The 21781-nt window shown below is 46.4% G+C and overlaps 1 protein-coding gene across 9 annotated transcripts in view; it reads left to right on the forward strand.

Annotated features, from left to right (window-relative positions):
- The window catches only part of MAPKAP1 (MAPK associated protein 1), a 232163-nt gene extending 210825 nt beyond the window's left edge, over positions 1-21338 (forward strand). For 6 of the 9 annotated variants that reach the window (XM_032634561.1, XM_032634555.1, XM_032634558.1 and 3 more), the window contains 2 exons: positions 13763-13860; positions 19716-21331. In XM_032634561.1, the coding sequence (XP_032490452.1) occupies positions 13763-13860; positions 19716-19841 (224 nt within the window). In that variant the 3' untranslated portion in view covers positions 19842-21331. Of the gene's footprint in view, positions 1-13762; positions 13861-19715 lie in introns of all 9 variants that reach the window. The other 3 variants (XM_032634565.1, XM_032634564.1, XM_032634559.1) reach the window with 2 other exon arrangements.
- Positions 21339-21781: the final 443 nt, after the last annotated feature.

Consider the following 21781-nt stretch of genomic DNA (forward strand, 5'->3'; position numbering starts at 1 on the left):
CAGATGCTGGGTTCCCTGACCTTGACCTTGGGACACTAGCATTCCATCGGAAAGGGATTGTTATGGTCTGCTTATAAGACAATCCAGTGCAGGCACGAACCTCTTCATTTGTTCTCACTAATTTTGTTACCTTGTTTGTGGAGCTGCAGGCCTCTAGCGTGTGTGCATGTGTCTGTGTGCGCATCCCCCACCCCTTCTCCCAACACAGGAGAGCAGGGAGACTGGGAAAAGGACTCAGGTTTTGTACTAAAATCAACTTGGGCACGTCACAGCCCATACACTGAATCCTCTGACCACCTGATTTCTTTTCTGCCTACTTGACAGGGGTAATTCCAGCAGAGAACACACACACACACACACACACACACACACACACACACACACACAACACATTGACGTGACAGGTATTCCAGTTCCTAGAGGAGAGGTACCCAGGAATTTTGTCATATTCTCTAGATGCTCGTGAGAATGTGTGAGAGGGAAATGAGGGTGAGCATTCAGCTACCACTGGGTGAAAGAGCTGCACCCCAAGGTGGGTGGGTGGGTGAGTGTCCATGGCCGTGCTGGCATACTCTATGCCTCATAAGGTGCTTGCATTTATACTCACATCCTAAGGTTCTGTCGATTCCCAGGGGGTCCAGGCACTTCAGACATCAGGTGGGCAGGCTATGCTGTGTTTTTATTCTCTGACAAGGACTTATTTCGTAAGTTCCAGATCAAATACGGTAAGTACTGCTCGATTACAGAGCACAGCAGACTCTAACGTGTTAAATGCCCCAGTTATTGAATTGCCTTTTCACAAGGGTACTCTGGAGCACAGTCAGGAGCAGGCAGTGCCTCATCCTTCTAACAGATACGTTTCCCAGCCCTATTAAAAGGGGTCTTCATCTGTCCTGTCAAAGGGAGTCTGCTGGGGTTTTTTAGTTTAATTACACTATCCAATTAAAACTCCTTGCTGCATTTGGATGCGCCTCTCCTTGGGCCTGAGTGGAGATGACATTTACAAGGCTCGCCTTTCAAGCAGACAATAGTGTGATTGATGAGGTGCACGTTCAGTGAAGGAGGCGAGTGCCTGTGGAAGTGCCGCTTAGTGCATTTTGATTTATTTATCATCTTCTTCCAAAACAAGGGAGCTGCTGGAAGATGGGTTCTAGGCAACAGGGGGACCACCTCAGTTTTTCCAAGTGTGTGGGAGGGAAAGAAAGACCTGGCGTGTGCCACAGGATAAAGGTGGAGAAACACTGTAAGCGTGAGGCCAGCTTGCATCATCGAATGCCAGACTGCATTCTCAGGTTCTCTGACCCAGTTTGGTTTACAGTAACCTCAAGCTGTGATCTGCTGTTAAATAGGCCATCACTGTGTTTCAGGGAACAGTTGCTGCGGCTGGATAACACTGGCCAGACCCCTGAGAACTTAGCCTGTGGGAGCCAACTCAGCATGTGTCCCGTTGACTGACCTGGTCATTATTAACTGACACCTGACGTTTGCACTGAACATGCCTAGTTATGCTCCCAGCTGCATCCTCCAGCAGTCCGGCAGCTTCTGTCCAGGGGCTACAGTCAGTGCTCAGTGGCTCTTTCTCTCACTCTGCCTGAACTACACTGAACATTTAAAAGTTGCTTCTAGGGACTTCCCTGGTGGTCCAGTGGTTAAGACTTCACCCTTCAACGCAGGGGGTACAAGTTCGATCCCTGGTTGGTGAGCTAAGATCCCACCTGGCTTGCGGCCAAAAAAACTAAAATAGAAGCAATATTGTAACAAATTCAATAAAGACTTTAAAAATGGTCCACATCATGGGACCTGAACATTTAAAAGTTGCTTCTAGGGACTTCCCTGGTGGCGCAGTGGTTAAGAATCCGCCTGCCATTGCAAGAGACACGGGTTTGAGCCCTGGTCCGGGAAGATCCCACATGCTGCAGAGCAACTAAGCCCATGCGCCACAATTACTGAGCCCGCGCTCTAGAGCCTGCGAGCTGCAACTACTGGGCCCGCATGTCACAACTACTGAAGCCCGCGCACCTAGAGTCCGTGCTCCGCAGCAAAGAGAAGCCACCGTAATGAGAAGCCCGTGCCCCGCAACGAAGAGTAGCCCCCGCTCGCCACAACTAGAGAAGGCCTGCATGCGGCAACGAAGACCCAACGCAGCAAGAAAATAATACATTAAATAAAATTTTTTTTAAAAGTTTCCTTCAATTAAAAAAATGGTCCACATCAACAAAATTTAAAATATAAAATAAAAGTTGCTTTTGGAATTTGGAATCAGCCAAGAGCAAGTGAGGCTCTAACAAAGAGATACGGAGGCACATTGGAGAACTTATCAAAGTTGTAGTGAAAAGCAAACCCAGCATCTTGTTCTTAACCTACTATTCTGTGTACCCTCAGCATATGATAGATGGGACCACTGTGCTTGTCTCTAGTTCCTGGGAAAGAGGTGTTTAGTACAATGTGTGGTCTCTGGAAGGGTCAACATTCTGAATTTAGGAGGCAGGCAGTTCTACTCTGAGCCCTAGACGGATGATAAAAACCTTCCCATATTCATTATCAGGTACTACAGTTGCTCATGGGAGCTGTTGGGGGCATGTTTGCTCACTGCATGACATATAAGAATGTCTATGTTTATGAAGAAAATTGGCTGGTACTGAGACACTCAGTGGGTTTTCTTACATTCTGTGTAAACTTTCTTCATTTTTCCCTAAGACTTACTAATAAATGAGAAAGAATTTCCTTGTGTTGATTGGAATATTGATATCTGTTAGAGTAGAAAACATTTCGGGGGTATCATCTTTTTATCCTCCTGGAAGAAGCCTTCTTTTTGCTATTAAATTTTCACTTAATTGTTGACTTGGGCCTTATAGACCCATAATAATAAAACAGTTATGTAGGTATAATGGAAAGTTTACAGACATTTACATTTTCCTAGATTTTGATTACCATTTCCTCAAATTCTTTTTTTTTTTTTTTCTTGGTTGTAACACCAGAAGAGATCCGAATTGAGAAGAGGGTAAGGGCAGAGATTGTTTCCTACTGAAGAAATCTGTGTGAAGATTTCTCAGCTGGATAAATGATTGCAAGAACCTGTTTCTCTTGCCTCCTGCCAAGCTCCAAACTGTGTTTTCATAATAAATAAATGGAGTGCTTAGATATTAAGTTATTCTTGTAGACATGGAAAAAGTAAGCCATTCTTTCATTAAATTCAAAATATGTATTGCTTACAAGACTCCCATAGGCAACTTCCAGGACAGGGTAGCTGTACCCAGGTTAGCCCTTCTATCATAAATGACTGGAAAACTGCACAAAATATAAGAAATTGTTTGCAGACATTGAAAAACAGGCAGTACGGGACAGTGAGCCCTGAGAGAAGGGCAACAAATGAACTGAGACCTACTATCACTTCACCTTTCTTCCAGGGTTTCCCAAGGAGAGCATAGCAGTCTCACTGACCTGGGAGACACAGATCAGAGTTGGGGGAACTGAAATTCAGCAACTGAAATAAGCAAAATTAAGTATGGAGAGGAGGGAGCCCTACTGAGAATGAGCTCTAGAAAGATGCCTTTTAATCTTCTGTTGTATACTAAGCTGTGTGTGCCTCCTGTGGGATCTCACAAGTCTGGTCAAAGAACAACTACTGAGGAGCTATAAACTAAAGTTCTGGCCAAAACTCTAGTTCATAGCTCCCCAGTAGTTGAAGCACCCAGGACATTTACTAGTAACTCTGGAAAGGCCGTATCTTAGGAGCAAGGCTACACTAGCCCTAGATTAAAGACTGCCTTAATTCTTAATAAAGTTTTAAACGGATTCCTGAAAGGATCAATCTGATCCACATGTAAATTGACTGACTGCCAGAACAAAACCCAATATTAGCTAAAAGATGATGACAAAATGCAAACATCCCACACTCGAACGTTCATAGTGTCCAACTTTCAATAAAAAATTATGAGACGTGGAAAGAAGCAGGAAAAAATGTGTCCTGTAACCAGGAGAAAAATCAGTCAATAGAAGCAGAGTCAGAAATGGCAGGGATGATAGAATTGGCAGATAAGTACTTAAAAATTCATATTATAAATATGTTCAAAGACTTAATAACTCAAAAAGAAGAGAAATGGAAACTTTAAAAAGAACCAAATGAAAATTCTAGAGCTAAGAAATACAGTACCTGAATCAAAAAATTCACTGATGGGAGCAAATCAGGAAGATTAGGAAAAAAGGTCAGAGGGTTAGTTATCTATTACCAAATGACAAATTGTCCCAAAACTCAATGTCTTAAAACAATAACATTTATTTTCTTACAGCTCTGTGGGTCAGGAATCCAGCACAGCTTAGCTGGGTCCTCTAGCACAGGGTCTCTCACCAGGCTGCAGTCAGACTGTCAGCTGGAGCCAGCAAATGTTCTGACATATATGTAGTTGGAGTCTCAGGGAAGGTAGAGAAAACTGTTCCAGATTTGATTTAAAATATCAATCCACCAATCTTGGAAGTCTAAAGAAGGCCAAACAGGATAAATACAGAGAAAACCACATCAAGGCACATCATAATCAAATTGCAGAAAACCAATGATAAAGAGAAAACTCTTATGAGCATCCAGAGAAACCAAGATAAGAAGTATTGCTGACTTCTCACCAGAAATAATGTGATCCAGAAGACAATGGAGTCAACCTAGAATTCTATACTTAGTGAAAATATCCTTCAGAAATGAAGGTGAAATGAAGACATTTCCAGACATTCCAAAAATAAAAGAGTTTGTTGCCATTAAACCTTTACTATAAGAAATATTGAAGGCTGGAGGGGAAAAAAAATACCAGATAGAAACCCAGATCTACCCAAAGAAATCAAGCGTACTCAAAATGTCACCATTAGCAACTATACAGAATGAACAAAGAAAAAGGAAATAAGTGAGACCTCTTTGAGTGGGGATAGACAAACTCTGGCCCATAGGCTAAATCCAGCCTACCACCTATTTTTGTATGGCCTAGGCACTAAGAATAGTTTTTAACATGTGAATATTTGCAATTGATTTGATGATATGGAACATTAACTTTGAACTCCATTTAAGTGAAATGTTACCCACCCCCCCAAAAAAATATGTCCTTCTCAGAAGTAACCTGCAGTAACCCCAGAAAATACATTTGATGATTATATTTTGAATTTTGTCAGTTAAAAAAGGTAGAAATTCTTTTTCTCTTGTTATATAAGTGTCTATAAAATATCCTTAATTTTGCTTCTTGGCTCTCTTAGCCTGTCTGGAAAAGTTTGTTTATCTTGGAGAGAGAGAGCAAAAAGACAAGGGAATCTACCATGTGCCAGGCAGTGTCCCAAGTGCTTTATATGCAGTACTTTTTTTTTTTTAACATCTTTATTGGGGTATAATTGCTTTACAATGGTGTGTTAGTTTCTGCTTTATAACAAAGTGAATCAGTTATACATATACATATATATGTTCCCATCACTACTTAATTCTTGAAACAACCCTCTGAGGTTTATATTCATTTATTTTAGAAGTCTCAGATTGTTGATTTTTATCCTAGGATTACTTAATCTTAGCAACAACTCTGTGAGACAGATATTATTCCCATTTTATAAATGAGGAAACTGGGGCTCAGAGAAGTTATGTAACTTGCCTAAATTTATATACAAATGGTAACAGAGGTTTATATTCTTCCCTCTGCCACTGACACAAAGCCAAGTCACTTAAACTTCTGTGCTTTTTGGATGGAAGAGTATCCCTAGCCCCAACTCAGTCTATGAAGTCTTATTCCTCAACAAATTTTAACCATGCTTTGTTACCTGGTTTCTCTTCCTAAAGGATATTAAGTGCAGAAAAATAGAAGGTGGATAAAGAATTACAGAACTTAATAATAGAGATAGTAGGAAGTTAAAACTGACGAGAGTTGACCAAAAATGAAACAAAACAAAAACTATTAAAAATCAGTTCAAGAACTCAAAAAGCACAGTAGTATGGTAATATGGAACTTACTATTATAATATGGAACTTAATATTTAGTGGTGATATGTAGAGCCTTTTGCAACTCTGAAGAAATCGTGATATTCAGTACTTGTAAAGATGGACATGATAGCATGGTATCAAGGTATTTATGATAGCATAAATATAGCATGATAGCAAGGTATTTATTTTCCTTATACTCTAATACAGGAGGAAATTTTATCATATGGATTTTTTTTTAATTTTATTTATTTTTTTAATTTATTTTTGGCTGCGTTGGGTCTTCGTTGCTGTGCGCGGGCTCTCTCCAGCTGCAGTGAGTGGGGGCTACTCTTTGTTGCGGTGCGCGGGCTTCTCATTGCCGTGGCTTCTCTCGTTGTGGAGCACGGGCTCTAGGCGTGCGGGCTTCAGTAGTTGTGGCACGCGGGCTCAGTAGTTGTGGCTTGCGGGCTCTAGAGCACAGGCTCAGTAGCTGTGGTGCACGGGCTTAGTTGCTCCATGACATGTGGGATCTTCCTGGACCAGGGCTCGAACCCATGTCCCCTGAATTGGCAGGCGGATTCTTAACCACTGTGCCACCAAGAAAGTCCGATTTAATAGTTTTTACGCTTCTCAGTTTTAATTTCTAATATAATAAATATTGATAGATATAGTCCACATGAACAAAAGCTTTTGGAGCTCCTCAGTAATGTTTCAAAGTGTAAGGGGATTCTGAGACCAAGAAGTTTGACAACTGCTGATTTAGGGTCTTGAGAATCATCTAAAAAGCTTGGACTTTATTCTGAAGACAATAGGAAAAGAAACACTGTAGAGTTTTAAGTAGGAGAGTGATATGACCAGATGTGTGTTACAAAAGGATGACTCCTCTCGGTAGATGTTTGGATCTGAAGAAGACATGACCAAAAGTAGGAAAACCAAGAAGAGGCAACAGACGGTCAGGACCTCGGTGAGGGCTGTGGTCACAGGATGGGAAGGGATGGAAGATGAATATATGAAAACTATTTAGGGGACCAAATGCTTGGAACTTGGTAAGTAGTGAAGCCTCCAGTTGGGCTAACAGACCTTTAGATTTAAGGGGAAATGTAGAATTCAGTTCTGGATGTGCAACACTGCAGGCCATATGAAGATGGCAGCTGTACTCACTGGTTGGCTCTGAAAGTCTGGAGAAAGGTCCGAGCCAGATATCTGCTTCGGGATCATCAATATCTGGGTAGTAGTTAAAACCTAAGGGGCAAACCTGACAGAGGAGAAATGGAGTTAAAAGAGATGAGGGCCAAGGACAGGACACCGGGGAAGACCATTATTTAAGAGAAAGATAAAGGACAAGAAGGTCACAAAGGACATATAAGAAACAGATTGACTGGAGAAGTCAGTTGAAAAATCAGTTGACTGTGGCTTCCTGGGAAGAGAGGACTTCAGAAGTATCAGATACAGCTGAGAAGCCAAGCAAAATAAAAGCCGAGAAGTATCTACTGGATCTCTCAACATAGAGGTCGTGGTGACCTTAGCAAGAGTGTTTTCAGTAAATTAGAGGAAGGAGGGAAATCACATTGCCATGGGAGTTTTTATAATCAGAGAGCTTTAATTATGTTTATAGGAAGGAGCCAAAGGGGGCGGGGGGAGGGGGTGAATGACACAGGCAAAAGTGTTAAGTGGATCAGACTCTGTCCCTGCTCCAGAGGTCAAAGAGGTCATCACAGTTACTGGGGCCTCTGCCACCATCAGGGTGCTCGAGAAGGAGCACCAGCCTTTGCCAGTTGAATTACATTGAACTGAAGCTCCTACAGGCAGCTGGGAATGCTGCTCACAGTGGAGACCAGACCCGGAGGGGGTGTTCAGCCCAGAGACCAAAGCATCCCAGGCCATCCATTTCCCACTGCAACGAAGAGTAGCCCCTGCTCGCCGCAACTAGAGAAAGCCCGCGCACAGCAACAAAGACCCAATACAGCCAAAAATAAATAATAAATTAAATAAATAAAAAGTTATTTTAAAAAAAGGGAAATCCAATGAGAGCTCTCCACCCACTTCCAAGCCAGAGGAACCAGAAAAGATCAGACCCTGGAAACCCATTTTTTTAGAAGTATCCATGCCTGATGTAAAGGAATTCAGAAGGAATCCAAATACTCAGAGATGTTCTTCATAGGCTTATCTATAATACTGGCAATTTTATTAGTAACTTAAATGCCCAATGAAAAGATAGTAACATGAACCGTGGCACACACCTACTTGTATAAAATACAGCTGTTGAAAAAGATGGTTGTGGAGACTATGTAGCAACAAGGAAAAGGCTATGCTAAAATGTTAACAACAAAAATTCTCCCCAAATTTTACTATACAATCTGATTACAACTGTGTGAAAACAGACATGTGAGAATGACTAGAAAAGAGACCATGGATGTCATTGTGCCAGGATGTTGGTATTATGGGGGTGGAGTGTGGAAGTTTTTCCTCTGTCTTCTAAATTTCTAGTAATTTTAAAATATATTTTACAATTTTTTAATTGAAAAGGAAAACCAAAAAATTCAAGTTTATTTTTGGCTTTCCTGACAAGTGGGACACCTGGGGGGTTTTAGACAAAGGTGGGCCTCAGGCTCAGTTTGGAAGTCCCAGCTCTGACCAGGCATTGCCAACCACAGTCGGTGCCCGCATGTCGTTTAGAAGGGAGCCTCTTTTCAAACAACAATCTCTGTTCCATTTGCAGTGGAAATCTGGGAGCACTTCTTTTAGCAGGAGTGTGTGCGCTGCTGGCCCTCTGCTTAAGCTGTCCCATCTTGTGATGACAGCAGCTTCTTCTGAATGACCACTCCCCTCAGTTGACCAGAAGACCCTGTTTCTTCAGCACAGCCTCTGGTTTAAGTTAAAACTCATAATGCAGATGATAAATTACAGCACGAAAGCTCAAAAGTCTCCACTTCTGACACCTGTACTGCTAATTAGTAAAAATACATTTTTACATATCCAGACTTCCATTTCAATATTCAGAAGCAGATGTATAGTTTCAGTGCCCTGAGCAAATCTGGATATGTGACCGGGGCTTAGATGCCACATTTTATACCCCATTATATTGCATTTTATTCCTACAGCTCTAAAGCAAGTCTGCTCAAAGAAGGCCCAATTAAAAACCAAATTGTCAGAACAGTGAGGATATTATCGTCAAACATCAGTTCCATCACAGTTGTAAGAATGATGGCCACCACCCATTGAGCCCCCGCTGTTTCCAAGTGCCATGTGAGATGCCTGATGGATGCTGTCTCCTCTCGGGCAAACCTTGGCCTCTGGAGGGACAGTGCCTCCGACCGTCCCACCACTAGAACACAGCAGAACTGGATTTCTTTCCAAGTCTCTGACTAGCACTCACACTTTCCCCCTCTGCGTCCCAGGCTTTTGTTATGCCTCAATTTCCAAACAGAATTTAACAACCCAAACAAAATAATTTGGACTAATTGCAATATTAGACTTTGTATTTTCTTTTAAATCATACTGATACACAGGCTCACCTCAGAGATATTGCAGGTTTGGTTCCAGACCACCACAGTAAAGCAAGTCACACACATTTTTTGGTTTCCCAATGCATATAAAAGTTATATTTACACTATACTGTAGTCTGTTAAGTGTGCAATAACACTATGTCTAAAAAAATAATTTACACACCTTAATTTAAAAACACTTTATTGCTGAAAAATGCTAACCATCATCTGACAGTGCAAGGTTGCCACAAACCTTCAATTTGTAAAAAATGCAGTATCTACGAACCACAATAAATGAAAGCACCATAAAACAAGGCATGCCTGGATCATTTTTCTCAACTGGCATTTTTACAAAGACAGTTTACCCCTATGGCTTACTCATTCCCTATGAAAGGTGCTGATGTTCTTTGAGTTTCCAAGGGTAACCTGCCCACCTCTGATTCCCTCTAACACCCCAGGACAGATGCCCTGATGGGCTGCAGCTGAGGAGGACATTTGACCCCCGCCCCCATCTTCCTCCTTTACCTGAGGTGAGCCTAGAGGTGCCCGAGGCTGGTAAAGTTTTGATAACAGACTTTTCTCACTTTGTGTTCCTATTCTGTTCAGCTGGTGTTGAAATGCCTGTGATTCCTTCCCAGACACCTCTGGTGGAAATTTACCACATAGCATAAACCACTCATGTTTATTGATAGATCCATCTCCAGAAACAGGTCAATTAACTTGTTACACTTTAATATATGGGCTTTGGATTAGGTGAAATTATAGAAGTGTGAATTCTGCTTATTAACTCTTATAAAAGAATTCCCAAGTCCTGCCACTGTTACCTTCTCTATAGTTCTGAAGTCAGTCCCTTTCTCAGCATCCTTTTTACTCCTGTCTAGCTCAAAACTGAATATGCTCCTACCTGGATGACTGTGGCAGCTGGTCCCCCTGCCTCCAGGCCCTGGTGAGCCAGGGTGAATGCCCAAAAGCCCAATTTGACCATTCACTGCCCAGCTTACAGTCCACTAGTGGCTCCCTCAGCTGTTGAATCCAGCGTTCCCAGCCCTTTAGTCTGCCCTGTGTCACAGCACTTCCTGCCCGCCCACTGTTCGTGAACCTGCCTGCTCGGAGGCGTGCTGCCTCTCGCCCCCGTGTGTGTGTCCACGCTCTGTCCTCGCCCTGTCACATCCTTCTCCACCCCACGTTTACCCAGCTGACCCCCCTTCCTCCTCTAAGACTGCTCAGTCAGGCGTCGGCTTCTCCAGGAAGCTGTGTCTCTAGTGGCCCTTCCGCTACCAGGCCAGCCACCTCCCCTGGTGTCTCCACAGCATCTCCCTGGGATCACCTTCTTCGTCATGCTCATCATACTTGTCTCTCAGTGTTCCTGGTGTTCATTCCTCTGGCCACCCAGCAAAACAGGGATCCCTGGAGCAAGGGGGAAAGCCTCACAGCAAAAACTCTCTCGGCGTGCCTTGGCCCCATGCTCCGTGGCTCCAGCACGAGTGACAGCGTGGCTCTGAGTTAACTAGAGCTCTCCCTCCGAAGTCCTCCCACAGAGCAGGAAGGGGCCGTCTGCTGTAGCTGTCCCACCGCACCGCACCCGGTTTTTAGCTGTGTGATAGTCTATCTGTGGCTCTGTAATAGTTACAAAAGGGCCGAGCTGTTGAATCCTAGTACAGGTTCTCCAGATGGTGTTCTGTCTCCTCTCCCCTCAGAGATGTGAATGCTCTCTCTGGAAAGGACAGACAAGTCAGGCTTCAGTGAGATGGTCAGGGCTGGAACTCTTCATCACTCTGACTTGCTTCCCTCTTCCTTGGGGGTCTGGTAAGAGTGCTGGGGACAGGCAGAGGACACACACAGCCTCCTAGCTCAGCACAGGACATGGGGGGGTGTTTGTAGTCACCTGACCCAAATATGCAGCCGTTCCGGACACTCGATGTGGGATGATTAGTTTGTTTTTGTCCTATGATTGGTGTGCGGATGAACCGCAGGCCTCCCCTCTGTGAGCCCGTACCGTCCACGGGGATGGCGTGGAGGCTTCCTTCCAGAGGCTCCCGGGCCCCTGCAGACTGCATGTCACGTGTGCCATGTGTAGATTTGTCTCTTCCTAAAGAGTGCAGGACAGGTTTTTAATGGTGTCCCAGTTGTTCAGGCGAAACATGCTCTAGTATCTTGAGGTTTGGGTTTTGTATTGTCAGTGACGAGCGGGAGCAGGTGGTATAGACAGTCCATGAGATCACTTATCAAAGTGGTCGGTGAACCCCGAAGCTTCGGGTCCACAGACCTCCCTAAGACCTTCTGGTCCTTTTTAGCTGCAGGCACTGGTGTCTGTGTCTGTCACGGCCAGGTGTCAGCAGTAAGGCCTCCTGGAGGGGGTGTCTCTGTTTGTCCTTCACAGCCCTGTGACCTTCATAGACGGCTCTGCTTGGTCACAGCATGGCCAACAGAGAGATCTGCATTGTTCTTCCGCACAGTGATATCACCATCAAGGCTCTGACACTCTGAGCTGAATCCTGTAAAGATAAAAGAATACACACATACGCTCACGTCCATACATACAGATACATCCATTCGTGTGAGATTCCCTTCTCAGAAACAAGTAATTTATATATTCACAGAATGATTAGCTTTCAGCTAAAAATTCTAACACTTTAGTACCACGATTTAGAATCAGGCTAAATTTGTCAAGTGACGGAAAGCGAGGTTTTTCAGAAATTATTAGCTAATTTTTTCAATATAGAATTTATAGTCAGAAAGTATATCATAATGATGTTTCCAGGATAAAATACCAGCAGCTTAACTTTTCTGGCCACAAACGTACAGCACGTATCAGTTTATTTTTGAAGATCTGAAGAATTAGCTACTGTAAATAAAATTTCCAGGAAGATTTCTCTGGGAAAGAGGTGAACTTACAGTAATATGGGTGATATGTTATTAATAACTATGACCAGCCACTGCTTCAATTAAAAGGACAATGGATGAGAAGGGCTAATAGAAAGGATATGCTGAATTTTAATCTCACAAGCACTGAAGTCTGCAGAAAAGACAAGAAGGAGTTGTTTCTGAGGCTGGTAGGAGGAAGCCTCTGCATAAGAGATGTCACCAGCTGCTCCTTGGTCTGGGAATGTTTACCGAGCTCTGACTACACATCTCTCTGGAGCAGTGCTCCTTTGGTTGCCAGTAATGGAAACCAACTTCAAAATAGCTTAAGGAGAAAGAGGACTTTCTTGGAGGTCCACAGGGGTCTCCCAGAACCCAAGGACAGCATGAGCTGATGGGCCAGGGAGAGCGTCACATGGGAGTGAGGACGGCGGGCACCTATGTCTCCACTTAGAGGAGGGAATCTGATTGGCATGTTTGGCCCAAAGGACAGGCACAGGGGGTGCAGACACGACTGCAGGTGGCGTGATACGGTAAGCAGGTTTCTTTGACGGGCCGAGCACTGCGGGAGGCCACATGAGAAACGTGCCTAGAAATGTATCCCACGGAGGTGCCAGTTGAGCTAAAGTACCCAGCATTGGCTGATCTTTTGGAGACAGGATAATGAGAGGGGACATCCCAAGGGTGGGCAGGTGGGTATGTGCAATGCCCTGGGCTGGCATGTGGCATCTGAGAGTGGTGAAGTGAGGTGAGGCTACACCAGGAAGCAGTTCCAGAAATGACAAGGTTGCCCTGAAGGTGGTAGGAAAGGGTTACAAAAGCATTTGGGTCTGGGGGTGGTTTGTGTGTTCAGGGGGTCAGACCCCCTGAGTCATTCTGCTCTGTGAGGTGCCAGCTTTCCATGGCAGCCTTTAGAGCAGCCTCTCCACGCCCCCCGCCGCCCCCAGTCCACCCATCCTTCCAGGGTGGAAATGACCGGAGGCCTTGGGCCTTGGGCCTTGGGCCTTGGGAGCAGCTTCCACGCGGGATCACATGACCAGGACTCCCCCTCCCAGCAGGAGCCAGGCTACGGAGAACCTGGTAATAGCGTTACTATCGGCCTTCCTCCTTCCTGTTGCTCATTTATTTGGCTTTAAGCACAGTTATTTTTAGAGAAATAATTTGGAGTTAATTGGTCTTCTGCCTTAAAAAATACCACCTTTTCCATGCGACTATTATGTAGAAATAGTTCTGTAGAGCTTTCCTAATCTGGCGTCCCCGGAACACCCTTCAGAGTGGAATGGGACATAACTAGCCGTTTGATCTGTTGTTTACTGCCTGCTCTCTCCCCACCTGTGATGAGAAGGTGAACGACTCATGGGAAGAGTTGCAGCCCTGCAGCCTCCACTTGCTCTCGCTGGAACTGAAATGACAAGGGGAGAGGAGAATATGGGGGGCGTCCCCCAAGGTAACCCGCCAGAGCCCCCTCAACCCTGCCTTTTCTCTCTCCCTCTAGGTCACGCGATATTTAAGCTCACGTATCTAAGCAATCACGACTATAAACACCTCTACTTTGAATCTGACGCTGCTACCGTCAATGAAATCGTGCTCAAGGTGAGTGTTCCTTCTCAGCCCAGACCTGGCGTATGCAGGACCAGCTCCCTCCCAGCACTGCACGAGGCTCCCAGGCCGGTTTTGCAGGGTCACTGCACTGCCTACCGGTCACCCGGCTGGTGAGCACCCAGGCCTGGGCCACACTGCAGGTCAGCTGCTCTGCACCTGCTTCAGCCAGCCAGGACCCCCTTCAGCTTCCTCCCAGTCCCCCGATAATCCTCCTTCTTCATGTGTTTATTCATTCTTTTTATGTACCATTTATTTCCCTCCAACCCCACTCAGGAGCTCCTTGAGGTTCCTGGAACAGACTCTGAGGAAATTATTGTTATTGTTTGAAGACACCTTAAAGTAATCATGATAATTAACCTGTTCTAAACATACCCGGCTTGATGCTAGAATTGTCTGTTACCATGTCTCAACAGTGCTCACGGAGCACCTTCTGTGTGCCAGGCTAGTACTCAGGATACTGCAGTGACAGACCCCAGTCCCTGCCCTCAGCGAGCTTGTCCTCTTTCAGAGGAGACAGACGTTAAGAAAATTACAGAGAGGGACTTCCCTGGTGGCGCAGTGGTTAAGAATCCACCTGCCAATGCAGGGGACATGGGTTTGAGCCCTGGTCCGGGGAGATCCCACATGCCGCAGAGCAACTCAGCCTGTGCACCACAACTACTGAGCCTGCGCTCTAGAGCCCACGAGCCACAACTACTGAGCCCGTGTGCCACAGCTACTGAAGCCCATGTGCCTAGAGCCCGTGCTCTGCAACAAGAGAAGCCACTGCAATGAGAAGCCCATGCACCACAATGAAGAGTAGCCCCTGCTTGCCGCAACTAGAGAGAAAGCCCGCACACAGCAACAAAGACCCAACGCAGCCAATAATAAATAAATAAATATTTTTAAAAGACTGTTAAATAAGTCACAAGGTGCCCCATCGGTGTGTAAAGAGTAAACTGACTTGGTACAGGGGGTAGGGAGGCAGGGAGAGCTGAGCCCTGAAGGATGGATGGAAAAGCACACATTTTACCAGGTGAGGAGAGAGAAAAGGCATTTCACAGAGAGAGCAGCCCGTGGCGGAGCAGTGCGGTGTGGCTGGGAGGTTGCACCCAAGCCTGTGTGTCTGGAGCAGAGAGGTTGCAGGGGCCAAGCCACACAGAATCTTGCAAAGCGGGGTCGGACTGAGAAAAGCTCCCGTGGGGTCTCGTTGGTTCAGGAAATATGGGTCAGGGCCCGAGATCCTGTGTCGCTGAGAAGCTCTCAGGCGCTGCACAGGATGCCGTCTGTGTGCCACGCTCTGAGCAGCCCTGGACTAGTGATTTGCAGACTCTTCCAAACTGAGAATCCTTTCTCCAAGCCAAATCTTACGTAGAATGACCAGATAGAGAAAACAGAACTGCTGTAGCAGAACAGGGCCTAGAGCCAGAGGGGGCTCCTCCACCCCTGGTTGTGTGTGACTCTGACCAGTCACATCACCTCCCTGGGCCTCAGTTTCTCCTCCTGTAAAATAGGGATCATGGTACCTACCCTGCCCTACCCCACCGTAAGGCTAATATTAGCTGCTAGAGCAAATATTAAATGGTACGGGGAAGCTACCTAAGTGATTATTCGTTCTCTTCTTAAGAGTAGATGTCATCAAGTAATAGTAATAAAAGTACTAAGATACACTGAGGGGTCACAAAGTGCAGGACCTGGGCCAGGCACTTTACCTGTCCTGTCTCAAGGAACCTTCACACCTCTATGAGGTCATTCCCATTTTCTAGATGAAAACTGAGGCTCAGGAAAAAAGAACTTAGCCAGGGTTGTGACAGGCAGAACCAGAACTTGACCCCGGTTTGGCAGATTCCAGAACTTGTGCTCCTAACCTCCCAGGTGTGCATAGACTTAAGAAGCTGAACAGGAGATTTCGATGAAATGGAATTGTTTCACAGAAACATTTTGAGGCAAAGTCCTCATGGCTTCAAAAGATTTTCAAAAGTAGTAGATGAGAATTAAAAGAATAAAGCTGCTAGGAGGACAGTTTAGAGCCGAGACAGAGTAGCGTGACCAGTTGGATGGAAAGCAGAGGGTTCATAGACCACCCCGGATCGGAGCCCCTTGGAACAGGCAGGGGACAGTGCCCACCTGGAGTGCCTGAAAGCAGCAAGGTAAGAGTTACCTGCCAGCGCATCCCCCGACGACCCAGGGAGCGTGTGCTGCACTCCGGGGCCAGGTGGAGAAATATTCCATTACCCCGTCAGGGCTGGCCTTTTTTTTTTTTTTTTTTTTTTTTTAATTTTTTAAATTTATTTATTTATTTTATTTTTGGCTGCATTGGGTCTTCATTGCTGCCTGCGGGCTTTCTCTAGTTGCAGCGAGCGAGGGCTACTCTTTGTTGCAGTGTGCGCACTTCTCATTGCGGTGGCTTCTCTTGCTGCAGAGCACGGGCTCTAGGCTTGCGGGCTTCAGTAGTTGTGACACACGGGTTCAGTAGTTGTAGCGCACAAGCTTGCTCCTCAGCATGTGGCATCTCCCCGGACCAGGGCTTGAACCCATGTCCCCTGCATTGGCAGGCGGATTCTTAACCACTGTGCCACCAGGGAAGTCCTGGCCTTTTTTTTTGTAGCCAGCATTAAAATATTCAAGGATTTTACTAGAAGGATCCTAGTAAAATTATAATCCTGTGTTTGACATCAAAATAATTTTCACAACAGCAGATTGATGACAGAAAAACAGGTTTATGACTTCACTGCAAGACTGTGGAAGAACAAGTGCAGAGAAATCATTTTCCAGGACCAAATGCTCCCTCGAAGCAGATGCTTTTCTGCAAAATTCCCAAGGCCTATCGCCTTCCCTAAAATGTCTGTTTTCATATGAAAATGCTTGTAGAAATATTACATCATGCACAAGACTCCAGGAGAAGTCCCAGCCTGATTTATTTAGAGAGCTAATGATCGCGATCCTGATGGAAGATTAAATTTCACGTCTCCGATCTCTGATTTTTAAAGCAGTTTAAATACTTAGCCCAATCTGCCATTCCCAATGTCTTCGTGGGGCTTTGCACCAACACCAAGTGACTGAGGCCCCACTTGGTAGAAATGTTGCCATCAGAGGTTCTTCTCAGGTCGGTCTTAGACGCAAGTAATACATGTGGTGGTTCTAGAATTGAGGAGTTTCACATAAAATGAGAGCTTTAGACTGAAACTTTAGACGAGCCACAGCTTGGGCTCTGACCAGTGTCTGCAACTGAAAGGAGGAAATAAGGACCAGAGGCTAATGTCAAAGAAACTATTACAAGCAGGCAACTCTCCAAGTTATTTTTAGCTTGTTGTGTTTTTCCCCATAGGACCCATTTATTGGTCACCGACTGTATACAAGACATTTTATGTACATTATCTCATTTCATCTTTGCAACTGCCCTGCCCAGTGTAGACATTATTATCCCCACTTTATAGACAAGGAAAAAGAGGCCCAAGGCCACAGAGCACATACAGGTGGAGCCTCATCTTGAACCAAGCTGAGGAGTCCCAGACCTGCCCTGCCCCTTCCCACCCGAGATGGGATTGAGCTAATCCCTGCGTGGCCCCTAATTCTGCAGGCTTCGAGGTGAATCTCAGAGGAGTCATTGGTCTCTTCAAATTGGGTTCTTCTCGTGATCGAGTGATGGAGGCTGTGACTTTATTGACCATGAAAACTCCCTATATTTTTATGCCTTAAGCTGTAAAATGCACTGAAAGTGAAACACTCTGTAGTGCATAAAACTGTGCAAGTCTTAAGCCACAGCATATTAACCAGCTGATGGCAGACCAAAGGGCGTGTTTATCTTTTGATTATTACATTAATCTTCCATTAAAATTATCTATGTGCTTATCACAAAGCACTGAAGATAATAAATTTAGGAAATAGTTGGCCTGTTGAGGGTCATTTTAAAATGCTTTTGTCAAGTTACATGTGCCAAAAATACACTGAAAACAGTAGATTGGTTGAGTGTGCAAGCAATCGAACCCAAAGATTGCTCTTATTAAGAATGATAAACCTCTTCTTTCCATGCATTGTCTCTAGTGTCCCAAATCGTCACCCGGCCCTGCAGGCCTCATGATTTATTGCTCTCAGCTGGTAACTTGGCGAGGCAGCGGGCCGAGCGCGTCAAGCCTTCTGTACTCACACACCAGCCTTTAACGCCTGCTGCCGGCGACTATCAGAGCAGAACGTCTGGAGGGGACACCGTGGCAGAGCCCCAGCCCCACGCGAGGCAAGGCATCTGCCCCGCCTCCCCGGAGCACCTCGGTTTTTTCTCAGTCCGCAGCGGCCTCTCCCGCTCCGGGCGCGGGACACGTGGCCCTCAGAGTACAGTCAACAGAGGGGGCAGCTCGTTTCTCTAGCCAGGAATATTCAGGGTTCTAGTCATAGCTTTGAGATATTTGAGGTTGAAGAGAAACAGTGTTTGTCCTCAGAAAGGCCCAGCCAGAGGCAGCTGGGGCAGTGGAAGGAGCCGGGTCTTAGGAGGTGAGGGGGTGGGGACCTCTGAGGAGGCCCGGCGCCTGGAGAGCTGGTCCAGGTCCTGGCGCGTACTCTTTTCTAGGTTTGTGACCTCGAGTAAATGACGTTATCATTTCTGTGCCTCAGTTTTCCCCTCTGTACAAGGGGGATAACAATGGCAGCCATCTCCTAAGGCTGTTGTGAGGGTTAAATGACTCAATCCTTGAAAAGCACTCCGAACGCTGCTGCTGCTGCCACCGCCACCACCACCCAGCCAGAGGCTCATCCTCGCACCAGGTGCAGGTCTTATCACGGCACTGCTGCCCTTCCCTGGCTCCTCCCTGCCTCACCTTGACTGATCCCTAAGCTTCTGCAGTTCATGGACACCCCCTTGCTGTGTTCCACTGCTGTGCCTTGATGCGTGCTGATTCTCCCCACCCCTTGTACACCTCAAACTCCTATTTGTCTCTCAAAACCCATCTCATTCATCCCCTCCACAAGCCTTCCCTGCCCCACATGTCCCCGATAGTTACTCTCCCCATTCCTTTCTGCTCCTTCTGTATCTGTTGTCACACTTGTTCTGTTGGACACTCACTAGGCCGTGAGGTCCTTGGGACGGGGACCAAGTCTTAATTTTCCCTCTGCCCCTTGAACCAAACATGGGGTGAGGCTCAGATAAGGCAGGTGCTCAGTGCCAAAGGTGATGGTGACAGTGACCATCCAGCATGGGGGGAAATCTGAAAAGACCCCAAGAGAACCAGGTGGGAGCAGCGATGTGGAGACCTGGAAGGCAGCTGGCTGTGCATCCTGCACAGAGTTTCCACGGCACCTTTCCCGGCTTTGACCCTGACCTCTCGGTGATCCGGGCAGCTTGGTCCTCTTCTCTGAGCCTCACTTCCCTTTTTTATCAAATGAGCCGTAGCTAGTGGGGTGCTTGTGAGCATTAAAATACCCCAGTTGGGACCTCTGTACCTGCTGGTGGGAGGCTGAACACAGAGCCTCGTTTTGGTTTGATTTTCATCCCTGTGACATCCTTGTCTTTCAGACAAGGGAAGAGGGGGCTCAGAGAAGTTATGTGCGAGCCCAGGGCTACACGGCAGGCTGGGGGCAGAACCAGGAACCCTGGTACACAGGCTTCTTCTGGGAGGGACCACGGGCTCTGGAATCAGAAAAGCTCCACCACTGGCTGAAAGGCCTGTACCAGCCTCGTGTCTTCTCCAGGCGTGTTTTCCCGTTGTGCAGTGGGCTCCGGTCACAGCCTGCGGGGTTGCCGTGATGACTGGACGCCATGCACAGGGGGGCACTGGGCCCGGAGGGCGCCCAGCCCAGGGCAGGGCCCTTCCCTTGCTCATCCCAGGCGAGCAGAGTGGCTGACAAGTGACGGGCTGTGTCGTTTTGCTTTCCAGGTTAACTACATCCTGGAATCACGGGCAAGCACTGCCCGGGCTGACTATTTTGCTCAGAAACAAAGAAAACTGAACAGACGTACAAGCTTCAGCTTCCAGAAGGAAAAGAAATCAGGGCAGCAGTGACACCGGCCTCCAGCTTCAATCTGTTGCCATAGCTCAGAGCCTGCCTGCCAGGGCCAGGTGGCCCTAGAGCCCACCCTGTGTCCTGCAGTCCTCGGGGAGGCCAGCCCTTGGCTCACGAGGACAGGGCTGGTGGGCTCTTGGGGAAGTGGGGGCACCCCCCTAGAACAGAGCTGGGGACGTTGCCACGGGGCCGAACCCTGAGTGGTAATGGCTTTGATTAGCAGTGCCCGGGGCCGGACGACACCGAGAGGAGCCACAAGCTGCCCAGCCATCTTCACTGCCTGACGGCCCCGCCCGAAGATATACATAGCCATGACCAGACATGTCCTTGCAACTTGATCAAATTTCTTAAAACAAACGAAGAACAAAAATGTACGTTTCTTTTTTTTTTTCTTCCTTTTAATAAACTCTTTATCGTGGTTGGTATGATGGACCATTCTTTGGGGCAGAGGATTGATTATGTTATTCTCTTTAAAATCTGCTCCCATATTGAACAGGCGGATTGGAAAAGCTAGGGCTCGATTTTTCAGAAGAAATGTTTAGGATTTAGTCAATAGTTTTAACTATGCCATTTGTTTAAATGAGTGCATTGCTTTGAGGATAGTATCTTACTAAAGTTAGGAAGGGGACCGAGTGATGTGTGTCCAAGGCTGCGCCAGTTTCCCCTTCAGAAGCCTCCTCTCCTCGGCTCACCCCAGCACCTCTGATGTCAGGAAGGCAGGACTGCATGTCAAGCTCAGGGCTCGGAGAAGTGGGGGTCACACTGAGCTCCCAGCCAGAAGTGGTCTCTTCTGTTTCCTAAATAACAAGTCTAAGTTTCAGCTGACAGTTGGACCCGCATGTGGATTTTTTCTGGACTCAGAAGAGTCTCTGCTGTGCTGTCTCAGAGGGGCCTCGGCTCCGTTTCTCTCCTCACAGTGTCTGCCTCCTGGTCTGAGCAGGAAGGAAGTGCTGCTTTCACTGCATCAGAGACTGCGGGGCCGGGGGGAGCTGCTGCCAAGGGTCCAGCTCCCAGGGGGTGGGGGTCAAGGAATCAGGTATCTGCTGACACCACCCCTCTGGCCACACCTGATGCCTCTGTGGTCCTCGCCAGCCTCTCCAGGGTCCCTCCCAGGGTGACGTCCTTTCACACTGGCCCTGGCCAAGATGGTGGACTGAGGTTTCATTGAGGACCTGCATTTCAAAGTTTTTTAAATCATTGTACAGGAAGCGACGTGGCTGAAACAGCCTCTCACAGTTGAGGGTCCATTTGCACAGAGGCACCTAATGAATTCCTCTTTCATTCTGATCTTTGTTCAGCCAACAGAAGCACCCTTTTCTAATGTCTTCCATTCCTATCCACCCCAGAAACAAAAGACATATTATTTGTAGCTTGCTATCTGTATTTGAATTTTTAGCAATTTTATATTTAGATATCTTTGAAAAATGTAAATGACTAATTTGGTCATTAAATCTTGTGACATATTCAATATTAAAATAAAAATCATAAACACCTTCTTTTACGTATTTCTTTGAATTCTTGAAGGCTTGCGCACATACTGCTGAGGGCGGTGACCGCCATGAATCACTCTGGGCGGTGACGTTTGCTAGCAGTTGCTGTGGTGCCAAGCGGCTCTGAAATGTACTGTGGGCCTCCTTTAATACTGGGCAAGACAGGATGACCCTCTTCACTCAAGGGTGACATTGAAATCATCACTTCCTTCAATTACAAAATCAACACCATTCTCATATGGTGAAATACAGCACGTGCAATTTACATGAAACACACACTTGAAGGAATAATTTAAGGGGAGTGCTAACCATGCCCAGGTCCACCAAATATTGAGACTGTTTAAATTCAGTTTTTCCTCGGCCCCTCTCACGCCCGATACCTGGATTTTAAGGTAAGACTGTGAGCACCTCCCACCTGTCTCCCCAGGGCCCAGCTCTACAAAGCAGGA

Source organism: Phocoena sinus, chromosome 6, assembly GCF_008692025.1.
Source record: "Phocoena sinus isolate mPhoSin1 chromosome 6, mPhoSin1.pri, whole genome shotgun sequence".
Lineage (NCBI taxonomy): Eukaryota > Metazoa > Chordata > Mammalia > Artiodactyla > Phocoenidae > Phocoena > Phocoena sinus.